The sequence below is a fragment of the Candida margitis genome (assembly GCF_024628925.1).
Source record: "Candida margitis strain CBS 14175 chromosome Unknown scaffold14, whole genome shotgun sequence".
Lineage (NCBI taxonomy): Eukaryota > Fungi > Ascomycota > Pichiomycetes > Serinales > Debaryomycetaceae > Lodderomyces > Lodderomyces margitis.
Genome location: NW_026261739.1, coordinates 138,298 through 153,493, shown reverse-complemented (window position 1 = coordinate 153,493; position 15,196 = coordinate 138,298). Strand labels below are relative to the sequence as shown.

The 15,196-nt window shown below is 38.8% G+C and overlaps 7 protein-coding genes across 7 annotated transcripts; 3 read left to right on the top strand and 4 right to left on the bottom strand. All coding sequences in view use genetic code 12, as the record gives it.

The window, feature by feature from the left end:
- Positions 1 to 459: 459 nt before the first annotated feature.
- Positions 460 to 1,830, top strand: CANMA_000446 (S10 family peptidase; the record flags this gene model as incomplete). Its single annotated transcript, XM_051816731.1, has 1 exon — positions 460 to 1,830. One exon carries the CDS (start codon positions 460 to 462, stop codon positions 1,828 to 1,830), a length of 1,371 nt encoding a protein of 456 aa, XP_051673963.1.
- A 21-nt stretch (positions 1,831 to 1,851) lies between these two features.
- DAO2 (Dao2p) lies at positions 1,852 to 2,925 on the bottom strand (the record flags this gene model as incomplete). Its single annotated transcript, XM_051816720.1, has 1 exon — positions 1,852 to 2,925. The coding sequence occupies one exon, from the start codon at positions 2,923 to 2,925 to the stop codon at positions 1,852 to 1,854; it is 1,074 nt and encodes a 357-aa protein (XP_051673962.1).
- Positions 2,926 to 3,968: 1,043 nt separating this feature from the next.
- Positions 3,969 to 4,493, top strand: AHP1 (thioredoxin peroxidase; the record flags this gene model as incomplete). Its single annotated transcript, XM_051816709.1, has 1 exon — positions 3,969 to 4,493. One exon carries the CDS (start codon positions 3,969 to 3,971, stop codon positions 4,491 to 4,493), a length of 525 nt encoding a protein of 174 aa, XP_051673961.1.
- Positions 4,494 to 4,725: 232 nt separating this feature from the next.
- Positions 4,726 to 6,588, top strand: CANMA_000443 (uncharacterized protein; the record flags this gene model as incomplete). Its single annotated transcript, XM_051816698.1, has 1 exon — positions 4,726 to 6,588. One exon carries the CDS (start codon positions 4,726 to 4,728, stop codon positions 6,586 to 6,588), a length of 1,863 nt encoding a protein of 620 aa, XP_051673960.1.
- A 377-nt stretch (positions 6,589 to 6,965) lies between these two features.
- CANMA_000442 (MS4A18) lies at positions 6,966 to 8,747 on the bottom strand (the record flags this gene model as incomplete). Its single annotated transcript, XM_051816687.1, has 1 exon — positions 6,966 to 8,747. The coding sequence occupies one exon, from the start codon at positions 8,745 to 8,747 to the stop codon at positions 6,966 to 6,968; it is 1,782 nt and encodes a 593-aa protein (XP_051673959.1).
- Positions 8,748 to 10,165: 1,418 nt separating this feature from the next.
- On the bottom strand, positions 10,166 to 11,815 carry CANMA_000441 (uncharacterized protein; the record flags this gene model as incomplete). Its single annotated transcript, XM_051816676.1, has 1 exon — positions 10,166 to 11,815. One exon carries the CDS (start codon positions 11,813 to 11,815, stop codon positions 10,166 to 10,168), a length of 1,650 nt encoding a protein of 549 aa, XP_051673958.1.
- A 1,697-nt stretch (positions 11,816 to 13,512) lies between these two features.
- On the bottom strand, positions 13,513 to 14,283 carry CANMA_000440 (uncharacterized protein; the record flags this gene model as incomplete). The annotated part of the gene is made up of 1 exon (XM_051816665.1): positions 13,513 to 14,283. One exon carries the CDS (start codon positions 14,281 to 14,283, stop codon positions 13,513 to 13,515), a length of 771 nt encoding a protein of 256 aa, XP_051673957.1.
- Positions 14,284 to 15,196: the final 913 nt, after the last annotated feature.

Here is a 15,196-nt window from a genome sequence, read left to right as displayed (position 1 = left end):
AATACAAATAATTGGAAAGTTGAATTGAAACAGAAAGTAGAATAATCTGCAAATATTAGAGTCAATGCAATTGAGCTAAGTTACCATTTAAAAGTTCACTTGTGTAAGCTGCTTACCAAATGGATTTAGACCACTGTACAAAGTATTCAAAAAATTGCGTTTGAAGTTATTTGCAACAGGGTCCATACGAATACCATTGAGAAAGATACTTGTAGCAGTGTTTGTTGCAGTATATTTTCACATGACATCACATACAACAGATTGGTGTCATACATAGAACAATGTATGACACCACAATTGTCCTTATCTTTCTTTACAAATCTATACACGGAGATTGGCTCTTTGAGTTTTGCGAGCAATTCTTAAACCGGATATTGGGAATTGCACGGCACGACTTTTAATTACTCGAGTATAAATAACGTCTTTAAGCAATGATACTACAACATTAACAGCATCACGATGAAAGCAATCATTCTTGTTATAATTTTTATAGCCCTCGCTGTCTCACTTCAAGCAGCTTTTGATGTTGCAACAGCACATACCCTCAAACAATACCCGTCCTACACTCTTTTCACTAGGTCAATAGCTTCCTTGGGAATAGAATCCCCATATATAGGACAGTATGCAGGGTACTTTAAATGTGATCTTACTCAACAAAACATATTCTACTGGTTTTTTGAAAGCAGATCTAATCCGGCTACTGACCCTTTGATTTTATGGTTAACTGGTGGGCCCGGTTGCTCGTCAAGTTACGGATTGTTTTTTGAATTGGGGCCCAGTTCAATCAATACCGAAGTCAAGCCGGTCCATAATCCTTGGTCGTGGAATTCAAATGCTTCTGTTATATTTTTGGACCAACCTACTTACACGGGGTTTTCATATGGAGGCATACCGGCACTAAACACCGATACTGCAACTCAACTGATATACATGTTTATTGAGTTTTTCCTTGACCGTTTTCCCCAGTTTAGGAAGGTCAAATTTCACATTGCTGGCGAGTCGTATAGTGGACATTACATCCCCAACTTGGTATCTACTTTCAAACGGAATCTGAGAACAATTACATTCAATCTCACCTCTGTGCTCATAGGGAACGGGATTATAGACCCATTGACACAAATTGGTGCATATAGGCCTATGGCTTGTGGTGAAGGTGGGTACAAGAAACTTCTCAATTCAAGTGAATGTCAATACATGGAGGAAAAGTATCAAGTGTTCAAAAAGATTGACGAGTTGTGCTACAAGTATGGTGAGGTTTCGTCATGTGTATATGCTAGAAGGTTGGGCAAGGAAGTGGGCGCACCGTTTTCTCGACTTGGTCTCAACCCGTATGATATTCGCAAAGAATGTGTGGCCAACACCTCTGATTGCTATGTTGAATCCCAACCAATTGACCAATACTTGAACCTTGCAAATGTGAAACAAGCACTCGGCGTGCCTGAAGCAACTGAGTTCCAAATGTGTAAAGATTCTGTTGCATTTCCATTTGAAGTTTATGGAGACAACATGCGACCATCACAACAATACCTTCAAAATTTATTAGAGGATGATATTCCAGTGCTCATTTATTCTGGCGACAAGGATTTTGTTTGCAGTTGGGTCGGTTTATTACAGGTTTGTGATAAGCTAAACTATAAACAATTTGAGCAACAACAGTTGCGTCCTTGGCGGACAAAGAGTGGCGGCGCCATTGCTGGAGAAGTGAAAAATTATGACAAATTGACGTTTGTGAGAGTCTATGATGCTGGACACATGGTTCCCTTTGACCAACCTGAAGCAAGTCTTGATTTGGTTAATCGTTGGATCAATGGCGATTTAGCCTTTGAGTAGCAGGTCCGGTGTAGTCCCTTTTCATAGCTTGGATTTATTCAACACTGAGATTAAATTCAGGTACACTTGTAGACTAGCTCCATAGCTCAACTCGTAGCCCATTCCACCAGCGCCATAATTGTTGATCACAGTGTGTCCATCATGAAATTCGACAGATGTGTTTAGGCCGCCGATTCTTGCTGGCCGCAAACCAACATTGACTCGTTCGATATCAAAATAGGATTTATCTCCACCACGTTTTCTTAAATCGGGGAAATACTTGTTACCCAAGTTGATCAAGTGATGGGTGTCTTCTTGCCTAATACCAAGATGGGTGTCATTTTTTTGCTTAGTCCCGCCAAGTATAACGCCACCATTTAAAGGACGAGGAATAATAAAAATCCAAGATCCATCAGCAAGTTGATAGGTTACTGTTTTGTCCAATTTGAACGATCTTGGTGGTTTAATTAATAATGTTTGTCCTCGGATTGGAAAACATTGTGAATCGTATCCTCCGTTATATTGTAGACCCATTCCTGAACAATTAATAATTATTGGTGACTTGAACATAGTGGTAACTTGCTTTAAGTTATCCAATTTTTGATGAATAAATTTGACATTTTGTTGGAAAACCAATTTGCGATAGAGGTACTGCAAGTACACAACAGTGTTGACCACCCATGTATCGTACTTGAATCCAGTAAACCCTTGCTGGTCATTCAAGGTTGCAAAGTTGTTCATCTCCTCGCTGTATCCGTATTGTACCTTCTTGTATAAATCATTGGGAGACTGTAAATACTCAACTCCGTCAACAAATTGAATCGAACTTTCAGGGTTGGCAACAGCAACCTCAGCAAAGTATCTCAATGTCTCTCTCGTCATCTTCATTTCTTTCTTATCCTGCTCATTAGCACTGGGGAATGGACGAAAATGGGCACCTGCCCATGGGGATGTATATTCATGACAATTTGACATAGAGGTGTTCAATCGTGGGTCATGGGGCCCATATTCTCCAATAATGTATATCTCGTGTTCATCGATCAAGTTTTCGCTCACTGTAAGGGCAGCTGTGAGGCCAAGGACACCAGCTCCAACAATAACTATCTGTAGTGGCATAGCCTGAGAAACGAGCAGTTGTTTGCGACTAAGGGAAAATGTGTGTGGGGGGGGCTACACTGTAGGAACTTGTGTTATCGGAATAACTGTTTCAAAACTTTCAATGCTGAATCTGTTGCAAAATCAGATGATTCTAAAAATCTTTGGAACTCCGAAATAAAACCCAGTGGGGGCGGAAGTATAAAAAAAGACAAAAGAAGGTAAATAATAATCCTTAAAACCGACGGTTAGTACACGACTTTCACGACTTTTATGACTTTTATTTTACAGCCAAATATCTATTCCATTTTAACAAAGTCAGAAGTCACTCATTGTAGTTTCAGCTTGAGGGGAAGAGGTGGTATCCAATCTTGTCTAATTATACAATTCAATACTCGGGACCCTTACATATAGCAAGGCTGTTTAAAACAAAAAATAAAATATCTCCTTCTATAGCATTCTTTTTAGAACTGAGTAATTACGACATTATATCTAGATCTAAATTACTCATCATTAATTTACAGAATCTAATCACGTAGTATTACACAAGCGAATTTATAGTTAATAGGAATTGAATTGTAAGCAAAGGTTAGAAGAATTGTATACATTACATAATCCCCCTTTTTTCTTTCATCTCCTCTGATGCTCTTTTTCTTCTTATCGTGTGTGTGTGTGTGTGTGTGATTCTTTGTTTTTGCTTCTTTGAGTATTAATTGCATTAGCATTAGCATTAGCATCTGCCTTTGCATTTGGTTTTGGTTTTAGTTTTGTTCTGTTTGTTCTGTTTGTCTTTTTTTGGCATTCAATTGACAAAGCAATTTTAAGAATCTAGAATCATTTGTTTGTTCCTCTCTAATTATTAATTACAATACAGTACAATACAGTTATATCAAAACCAAATCACTTCCCCAATCACGTTATATATATATATATATCAGTTAACATTTCCTACTTTTAATTTCAATTGAATTGTTTACTTGCTTTTACTTTCTTTCTATAACTTCATATTAACACTTATATTAACTCACAACACACATTTTATTTATTTTATTTCGTAAAAAAGAATGGCTGGTCAACAATTCCCAACAGACGTCAAACCAAAGTACGTCCCATACGACAATGAACACTCAGAGATTTTGAAGGCAGGTGCTCCAAAACCACTTAATTTGCAAGAGGAATTGAAGGATGGAACCGTCATCATCACTGCTATTCCAGGTGCTTTCACGCCAACTTGTTCCCTTAAACACATTCCTGATTACATCAAGAATGTTGAACAATTTAAAAAGCATGGTGTCAAGAAAGTCATTGTCTTAGCTGTAAATGACCCATTCGTTTTGTCTGCTTTTGGAAAAGCAGTTGGCTACAAGGATGAAGAAAACTTTGTCGTCTTTGCTACTGACCCAGAGGGTAAAATTTCGAGTCAATTGGGTGATGACTACGTCTTGGACTTGAGCAGTGCTGGTTTGGGTAAGAGATTGCAAAGATACGCTGTTATTGTCAAGAATGGTGAAGTTGTTTACTTGGCTAACGAGGATGGTGGTGATTTCACTGACATTTCCAGCGCTGAAACTTTGCTTAAGAAGTTGTAAACGTAAATAGGCATAATTATTTAATGACACACATGAAAAAGGTCAACTTTAAACCATTCGAATGTAGTTGGATCTTGAAAAGTGTAGAAGTAATAGTAGTAGTAGTAAAAAACGAAGGCTCTCTCCAATTTTTGTTGAAAGAAAAAAGAAAACAAAATGATTTTGCGTTCACATTTAAGCGCATTCGTTGTTTACACTTTGCAGAAGCCTTTACAATCAACACTTTAAACACATGTCATCTGCATTTCCCAGATTGCCAAGGTATAGTGGTGATACCGATGACGAACATTCGATTCATTTGAAACGTACAATTGGAAAATCAAACCCTATAAGATCACCAAGGAAAGCATCAGATTATAATGGGTATCGAAATGTCGATACAGATGGGATAGACCACCAACTACATCATCGAAATGGAACTAAAATACTTGATATAGATCAGGAGATATCAATGACGTTGAATGGTGTACAAGAAGATATTGATGAGGAGGAGTTGAATGACTCGTATTTGAAGTTTGTCAATAACCAGTATGACAATGATTATGTCGAAGACGAGGATGAAGATTATATATTAAGTGATGGTGACACTTACAATGAGTCGTTTAATGATGATGAAAGCGAGGATTTGGAGTACTTGGATTATAAAAGAAGATTATCTGACGAAGTACCGGAATATTCCCATCGACTTGAATCACCGCGGTTGTCAAAGACAATCGATCACGACGAACAACAAGATAGGGATACCATGGATGATAATACGTTAACACAAAAACTTAGAAGCTTTCTGTGGAAATCTGCCCTTATTTTTGTAATATCATATGCGACAGTAATTATAGTAATTGCAATTATGATGTTGAATAAAAGTTCCAAATCAAATCCTAGTCCTGAAGTAAACCTCACCGATGTGAGTACTAGAATAGATGGTTTTGACCAGTCATTACAAGAGCTTCAACGACAAACTGAAATTAAATTAGAACAAATAAGCTCAAATATTGAAACGTTGGCTCTCAAGTCTGCGCCCGCAGGTGATAGTGAAAAATTGGTGTATTTAAAACATGGCCAAGTTCAAGTATCCCCCCAGTTTCACAAATTTTTGTACCACTTTCTTGATTCATATAGTCAAACCTTCTTTGATGATAGAGTAAAGGAACTCCAACCGGACAAGAAACTAGATAATGTGGATGAATTGAAGGAGTATGTCGACAATGCCATTTCAAACTCCATCGAGTCGATAACATCTCAAGTTGAATTCAATGTGGACAAGATCCTTGATGGACTCAATATTGTCAATGATACAATCACAACTGATCCCAGACTGCGCAACACTCCTTCTACACTAAATAAAGTATGGATAAACTCGATGCTTGAGTTTATATCAAAAGGATCAAAACTAGTAAACTATGCTGACTATAACCAGGGATCCAGAATACTTGGATTTTTAACTTCAGATTTGGATAAACACAACTTGCTTCAGAAAATGTGGTACGGCTGGGTAATATTTGCAAAAAATCTTCAAAACCCAAACAATGCAATTCATGTCCTTCTTGACGATGATATCTTTTGGCAAGGAGGCGACGAAATAGGTATACGGTTAAGTACATCTATAATTCCCACCGATATCTTGATTCAGTTGGAAAATAAAGATGAGAGTCCAGTGCAAGCATCAATTGGCTTCAAACCGTATACTAAAGCCGGATTCGAGAAATTGAAATTCCCCAAAGTTGAAGATTCCCTTGACCATAATATAAATGCATGTAAATTTAAATTCATCAAAACAAGTCAAATACGGCTGGGGATCAATCATATTAAAATGCCAATTCGATTCGTCAATTATCAAATCCCAGGTAAAGATATTTATTTTAAATTTTCGAAAGATGTGAAAATCACCAATATAAAAGTGTATGGCATAAGTGATATAAATGCAGTTCAGTTGCAAGACAGGTTTAAATTGTTGGTTGATGAGTTCAATGTTGATGATACTGTGGGTTTAAGTGATAAAGAGCCCGTAGTTCATGACGACAGGCTGAGTCGTCAGAAAGTTGACGTTAGGGAAGAAATGAAAGTGTATGATATAAATGATGATATATATTTGTAAAAACTAAGTAGGGTATCTTTTTTTCAATAAATTTTGTATTAATATGAAAGTTTCCAAGAGCACAGTTTTGAAATCTTAGCCAACGAGCTAACGGTCAGAGCTTCTACAACGGTCGAATTAAGAACCGAAAATGTTTATTCTAAGCACTTGTAAAAAAAAAAAATAACCGAAAGGTTTCTCTCAAAAATAACAACAAAAAGATAGTAATAACGAAGCCAATTTTTTTTAGCACATATGCACCAGCATCGAAAAGGCCACTTCAGAATTGAATATCAAACCAAATAAAAATATTGTTTTATCTTTTTTTTTTTCCCTTTTCTTTGGGGGAGGTAGAACCTAAGACACATGTTAACCTCGTCGTGTCGGTATGTGTTGGCCTAGATCAATACTGCACCTATAGCCAAAAGGCATCCAAATATTGATAGCTCATTGTATGATCCATCATTGGATAACGTTGTGAGTTCCATAGTTATTTCCCGAGCTTCCACATTGGAATCCGAAACAGGCAAAATAGTAAAAGTACCTGATTCACTGGATGGTGTGGTGAATGTGTCCCAGGTGGTGGTGTCATCCGACCCTGTAGTCCATGTGTCCCAGGTGGTGGTGTCATCCGATCCTGTAGTCCATGTGTCCCAGGTGGTGGTGTCATCCGACCCTGTAGTCCATGTGTCCCAGGTGGTGGTATCGCTTGGTGTTATGGTGATTCCTGTTGGTATTCCAGAAAGATCAGTTGAAGATTTAGAACCGGAAGGATCACCATTGGAAAGATGTGTCGATGGGATTTCTGGAGGATCAAGGGTTATTGTTGTTTCATCGGGTGGGATTTCTCCTGTACCAGTCTGGCCAGAATCAGTTGGGAACGAGACAGTAGGGATTTCGGGTGGGTCAAGAGTTATTGTTTCATCTGGTATAGGACAATATGTAGTGAATGTAGTATCGAATTCTGTGACTGTAGTGACTCCAGTGGTGATTTCAACAGGAGTACAAACATAGTCGGAACACGAAGTAATGGTGATGGTAGTTGTTTCAATTTCGGTTTCTGTGGTCTCAATTGGTGGATGTGGAACTGAAACCGAAGATGATGGTGGAGGAGGTGGTGGTGGTGGGAAATGATCAGTAATGGTTGTTGTAACAATAGGGCACCAAGTCGTATACGTAGTCCAATGATCAGTGATGGTGGTAACGCCCGTGGTAACTGGTTTGGTAGTGCAAACATCGTAGTGGCATTCGGTGATTGTAACAACTGTTGTTTCTGGTACAGTTACTGTTTCTATAGGCAATGGACACCACGTAGTGTATGTGGTTTCAATCTCAGTAATCGTAGTGACACCAGTAGTAACTGGCTTAGTGGTACAAACATCATGTGTACATTCGGTGATTGTAACAACTGTTGTTTCTGGAACGGTAACTGTTTCAGTTGGGATTGGGCACCATGTGGTGTATGTGGTTTCAGTTTCAGTTATAGTGGTCACACCGGTAGTGATGGTAGTTGGATAGCACTCGTGGTGGTGACAAGTAGTAGTAGTTATTTCTGTAGTTGTAATAGTGGTTGTTGACTCTTCTGGTGGTCTAGATGGGTGTGAGTGTGAAGACCACAGTGAGTGGTGGTCATTGGAAGTTTCGGTACCAGATGGAGCCAGTGAGTCACTAAATGAAACGGTAGGAAGCGAAATAATCGGTGCTGAACTCACTGACACGGAAATTGGCGAAGGCCATGATACTGGTGTAGTCGAATCAGTTGAAATTGGCGAAGGCCATGATACTGGTGTAGTCGAATCAGTTGAAATGGGCGAGGGTAACGACACTGGTGGAATCGAGTCAGTTGAAATTGGTGAGGGTAACGACACTGGTGGAATCGAGTCGGTTGAAATTGGCGAGGGTAACGACACTGGTGGAATCGAGTCGGTTGAAATTGGCGAGGGTAACGACACTGGTGGAATCGAGTCGGTTGAAATTGGCGAGGGTAACGACACTGGTGGAATCGAGTCAGTTGAAATTGGAGATGGCAATGATACTGGTGGAATTGAACTGGTGGTAGTTCCTGGTGGCAAGTCAATGGAAAATGTTGTAGAGCTAGATGTAGTATCACGGCGTCTGATAGCAAAAGAGGAGCTGACCACAACCAAGGTGGAATAAGCGACAATATTTGATAACCGCATTGTTTCAAACACAATAGTTCTTGAGCTTTAATATGGCAAGAAAAAAATCCATTCCGAGCATTGATATTCGCCTATTGATGGCAAACGTGCCTGATATTTATAATATTTCCAAAATATGTGACGTAAACCATTTCCACAGCTGTTGATTCTTTCGCTTCTGTTAAGCCCTAAGACGTAGCACCCACAAGCACACATTCACCCTCGTATTCACACTAACACGGGTCATGCAAAGGGATATCACTGTTTGTTCCAAATAAAACTCATGATCATAACATTAGCCAAGAACAGTTTTCTCAAACGTATTGTTTATATCTTTAACCCCATATAAGAAGAACATATTTTAATGAACCGTGGGTTTGTTTATAGATTTTAAAAATAGTTTTGTTTACACGCCGAAAAACAAGACGAGAAAATAATATACTGGAGAAGGGTGCAACAAAAGAATAAGTATGCAAGGGTTCTAGATTCTTCGTTGTGGTGATTCTAAATAGTGTCTAAATTTAGCCAAGAGGAACATTAAACAAACAAAGGATATACGCTGTGGATGTACCTCCTTCTGGCTCTCCCAAGTCCTTGATCAAAAAATAAACCATAACAAACAAACAAAAGTTTGAAACAAACATTGAATTTTATGCAATGATTTAGACTAACAACATCTACCGCTCTATCTTCTAAACTAAGCCACTATCACCGCAAGGTTAGTTTAACAACGGCGGTCCATTTGCAAAGGAGTAAGGAAAGGCTTTAAAAACGTGCGCCAACGCCTAAAAACGGATTTAAGAAACCACACACAAAGCCAAGACAAAATACGGGAAGAGATTATGTTTCTAAAATTTGCACCCATAAATACATTATCGGCAACAAGTGGCTTTTGTCGGACATCTTCATTTTCATCCACATACACTGACTACTTTCTAATCCATTTCAGACTTATAGTAGACCTTAGAGTTTAACACTTTTAAAAGCAGAAGTAATAACACAACTACGAAATTTTTCACAATGATTACCGAAAAAAAAGGTTTTGGAACCCTTTTTAAAATTAATAACCGAAAGCCTATACCTAAAGTAATAAAAAAAAGATTAAAATATCTTCCAGCGGATATAAATAAAAATCACAAAATATTGTAGAAAAAATTGAAAGCATCTCTTTTCTGGGGGTGTTTTGGGTTATGCTACCGATGGCCAACCTCAAAATAACACTAAGCTATTCAACAAAACAAACCACTCACTTTTTTAAAGTTGAATATCTGATGTGTGAGGTGGAAGGTATTTTGCGGGGTCTCATTTTTTCGCGCCTTTGTAAACCGTTTTTGAAAGTTAACTTGTCGAATTACCGAAAAAGACACATTTAACATAGCAAATATAGTTATGCCAATGAAATGATAAGAAAGTGTAAAATAGATTTCAAACTAGTTATTTTAAAACAAAGCAGCACCTAGAGCCAATAATCCAGCCATAAATGAAATCGACTTGACTGCGCCAATAGCTTCAGATATTTCTGAGATGGTTGGTGAAGGAGGATTCTGTTCAGCTGGGGAAGAAGATTCAGCAGCAACAGTAGTTGGTTGCTCAGGAGTAGGTTGCTCAGGAGTAGGTTGCTCAGGAGTAGGTTGCTCAGGAGTAGGTTGCTCAGGGGTAGGTTGCTCAGGAGTAGGTTGCTCAGGAGTAGGTTTCTCAGGAGTAGGTTTCTCAGGAGTAGGTTGCTCAGGAGTTGTTAATGGGCAGTAGGTGGTGTATGTAGTTTCAACATTGGTAACGGTAGTTACACCAGTAGTAATTGGAACTGCAGTACACGTTTTCTCATCGCATGATGTGATGATGATGATTGTAGTCTCTATTTCAGTTTCAGTTTCAGTTTCAATTGAGCCTGGACCGCCACTAGAAGGGTGTGGTTGTTCAGTTGGAGCTTCAGTGGTTGGTAATGGACACCACGTAGTGTATGTGGTTTCAATCTCAGTAATCGTAGTGACACCAGTAGTAACTGGCTTAGTGGTACAAACATCATGCGTACATTCGGTGATTGTAACAACTGTTGTTTCTGGAACGGTAACTGTTTCAGTTGGGATTGGGCACCATGTGGTGTATGTGGTTTCATGTTCTGTAATTGTGGTCACACCGGTAGTGATGGTAGTTGGATAGCACTCGTGGTGGTGACAAGTAGTAGTAGTTATTTCTGTAGTTGTAATAGTGGTTGTTGACTCTTCTGGTGGCCATGAATGAGTTGGATGTGAGTGTGATGGCCATGAGTGTGATGGCCATGAATGTGATGGCCAAGTGTGTGATGGCCACGAATGTGATGGCCATGAATGTGATGGCCAAGTGTGGGATGGCCACGAATGAGTTGGGTGTGAGTGTGATGGCCATGAGTGTGATGGCCATGAATGTGATGGCCATGAGTGTGATGGCCATGAATGAGTTGGGTGTGAGTGGGATGGCCACGAATGTGATGGCCATGAATGAGTTGGGTGTGAGTGGGATGGCCACGAATGTGATGGCCAAGTGTGGGATGGCCATGAATGTGATGGCCAAGTGTGGGATGGCCACGAATGAGTTGGGTGTGAGTGTGATGGCCATGAATGTGATGGCCATGAATGTGATGGCCAAGTGTGTGATGGCCATGAATGTGATGGCCATGAATGTGATGGCCATGAATGAGTTGGGTGTGAAACGGTTGGCAACGAGTTATGGAAACCAGCTGGAGCTACACTATTAGAAGCAGTAGCTGAATCACCAACCGAAGCAACTGGATCGGAATCACTAAACAAAGCGGCTGGAGCCGAAACAATGGGAATTGCACTCAGCACGTCAGAAATTGGCGAGGGCAATGAAACAGATGGAACCACTTCACTAGTGGTAATGGGAGATGGCAAAGAAACTGCTGGGGCCAAGCCACTAGTAAGGGGTGTTGCCAAAGAAACTGGTGGAACAGGGCTAGTTGTGGTCGGGCCTTCTTGTGGCACATCACCCAACAACGCTGACCCAACAGAACTTTCTTCACGAGGTCTAATAACGAAGGAATAGCAAACCACAACGAAGGTGGAATAAACGATAGTATTCGATAACCGCATTATTTGAAATAGAATTGCCCTTAGGTTTTAATTGGATAAAAAAGGAACCATTCCAAGCCTTGATATTTGCTCCTGGTTGGTAAAAAGCCCTGATATTTATAATCTTTTTAAAATATGGCATTTAAATCATTTCCACGGGTGTTAAGTCTTGTTTCCCGTTAAATCCTTACAAACCACACACTTGAAATCTGCACCCACAAACAGTCACAGCAGCACATTTCACTAGAGGGGTATTAGCGTCTTGTGCATAAAATTCTAGGGATCAGCAGTATGAAGCCAAGACTATTTGCAAACGTATTTCTAAGCTCTATGGCCCTTCTATTAACAAGATACCCTTTGGTTGGTTGTTTATAATAAAATAAATATATCCTTTGTTTATTTAGGGAGGAGAAAGTAAACAAAAGATTCTGATTTTACACGTTTTAGATGAAACTGTGATAAAAAAAAACGTTCTAGCATAGACGAAAATCATTACACAAGGGTTCTAGAAACTAAAATTTTGGCTAATTTAAACCAAGATTCCAACACACATAGAATTGCTGAGTTCTTTAGTGCTATAATTTACAGTAGTATGTCATTACCACACTAATTGGAAGCAAAAAGATTGGCAGACATTAAGGGACTGCTGCTATAAAGGAAATAAAGTAAGCTAATCCCGTACACTAAATTATAAACGAATATGTAGTATAAAACTTTTAAGACAAGGAATAAATTGAGAATAGGAGAGCATCCTTTCTGGTATACAAACCAAAATAGTGTTCGAGATTAGCTGCTACTCTCAACAAACGTGCGATACTGAAGGTTTACTTCTACATATACCCGGGGACTTGAACAACAACTATAATGATGGGAACCCACAAACAATAAGGGAGTATAAGCAAATGTTTAGCCTTTTAACCTAGGCTGCTTTTAGATCAACCCTTGAGCCACAAAAATAGCAGAAGTAAACCTGAAACTAACCCTTTCACAACAACACAGTAAATCCCCTGAGGCTACCTAGGCCGAATAAAGGTTTTTAAAACTAATCTGCAACCCATGCCTAGAAGTAAAAAAAAGGGTTCAAAATTGAATAGCACAAAATCGGAACTCACACAAAAAACAGCAAGACAAGAAAAAAAATCTATTTTTCTTCGCACGAGTTGCACCCAGGCATTACTTAATAGCAAAAAAAGAATCGTTTTGCATTCATCGAGTAGTTTTCTATGCAGATGTTTTGCTATTTAAAGTAACTTCCAAAATAGCCAATTTTCTTCCGAAAAGAGCATAAGCGTTCTCCATAAGTCTCTACAACTACAACATTACATTTATAATTTATTACCGAAAAAAAAAAGAATGAATAAACATTTTGAATTAAATAACAGAAACTTATACCGAAAGTATTTGTATGTAAAAAATAAAAAGTTAAGTGAAATATTGTCCAGTGATTATAATAATAATAATAATTAGCAAATTTTAAAATAATTGAAAGCGTCTCTTACTTTGGAAGGTGAAGCACCAAAGTATTGTCATGATTACTTTAATCTACCACTTTTCATCGTAGCAAGACAAAAGTGTGAAAGTGAGTGGTAATTGTTTAATTATCACTTCCTCTCCTCTAAAACTAACATTTTCCGATTACCGAAAGAAAAAAATAAACTTTAATATAGCAAGATTGGATGTGCAAAAGCCAATTGAAAGTAAGGTGTAAACTAATAGACTTAGATCAAAGCAGCACCCAAAGCCAACAATCCAGCCAAGTAGGAGGCAGACTTGATAGTACCAGCAGCTTCAGAGACTGCAGAAACAGCTGGAGCTGATGATGATGAAGCTTGAGCTGGAGTTGATGATTCAGCAGCAACAGTAGTTTGTGTGGTTGGTTGACCGGTAGATGCTTGAGCTGGAGTTGATGATTCAGCAGCAACAGTAGATTTCGTGGTTGGTTGTTCACCACCTGGTTGTTGAGTAGTTGGTTGAGCAGTGGTTGGTTGTTCAGTGGTTGGTTGTTCAGTGGTTGGTTGAGCAGTGGTTGGTTGAGCAGTGGTTGGTTGAGCAGTGGTTGGTTGTTCAGTAGTTGGTTGTTCAGTAGTTGGTTGTTCAGTGGTTGGAAGTGGGCAGTAGGTAGTGTATGTAGTTTCAACATTGGTAACGGTAGTTACACCAGTAGTGATTGGAACTTCAGTACACTTGTTTTCTTCACATGAAGTGATGGTGATGATTGTAGTCTCTATTTCAGTTTCAGTCTCAGTACCTGGAGCACCGCCAGATGAGGTTGGCTTCTCAGTTGGCTTTTCAGTGGTTGGCAATGGGCAGTAGGTAGTGTAAGTGGTTTCAACCTCAGTGACAGTAGTTACACCAGTAGTGATTGGGGTACCACTGACTGTAATAACAGTAGTTCCGACACCACCACCACCACTAGAAGTGGAGTTTGAGTATTCAGCGAAAGCGGTACCAGCGGCAGCAGATAAAATAGCGACTTTGGAGTATTGCATTGTAAAGATTAGGCGAAGCGAATGTAAATTGATCGGTAGAGAAGAAAGAAGAGATGAAGTGGGCTTAATGCTTTTGGAAAGCTGAGGTGGTATTTATAATCTTGTTGAGTTAGTAATTTTTTGCGAAAGGGGGGAGGAAGAAGGTGATATTCTAATCCGCATAAAAATTTAATCCAAAACCGAAGGATTTATTGCAATTCTTGTTATCTTTGTGATATCTTCATTTTGTTGTGTGCTCTTTTGTTGCTGTATAATACGTAATGCGCAATAATGCGGAGTGAGGATTAATGTAAGATTCACAAGGAAAGGAAAGTTATTGCACTGTTTTACTAGGGAGGGGCTCTTTAATGCAGTCTTATTGTTTACTTAAAGGAAAGAGCCTCCAATTAAAACTAAAAGAGAAGAAGAACAATAGAAAGGGATTGGTCATTACAGTGTAATGGAACAATAATTCGTAGAATATCAGCTTTTATTCCATTTGTATACAAACTGTACTGCATGTAGATTTATACTCTATTATTGCACAAGCAAGTGATAAATTAAACAATTTGTGAGGGTGGTGTACTGTATGTAAAGTGATTTAAGAGAGAGAGATTGCGTAAACAAAATGAAAAAAAAAATTTTCTTAGCGCAGAAAAAGAAATTTGCTTTTTGTTGTTGTTGCTTTCTTTTTTTTTACTTTGTTAGAGATTTTGTGTTGTGTAGGGGGAGGGCTGCAATTCGGCTTAACTTTAGAAGATACAGTGCTATACATTACTTGACAACGTACCAACCAAAATATAAACATAAACAGTGCGAAAGATACTAAATATAGAAACTCAAATCTAATCACAAGAAAAGAATTGCGCAGAAGAAATTGAAATTGTACATTCCCTGCGTGACAAAATATAAGGGGAAGTAAAAGTGGTGACGT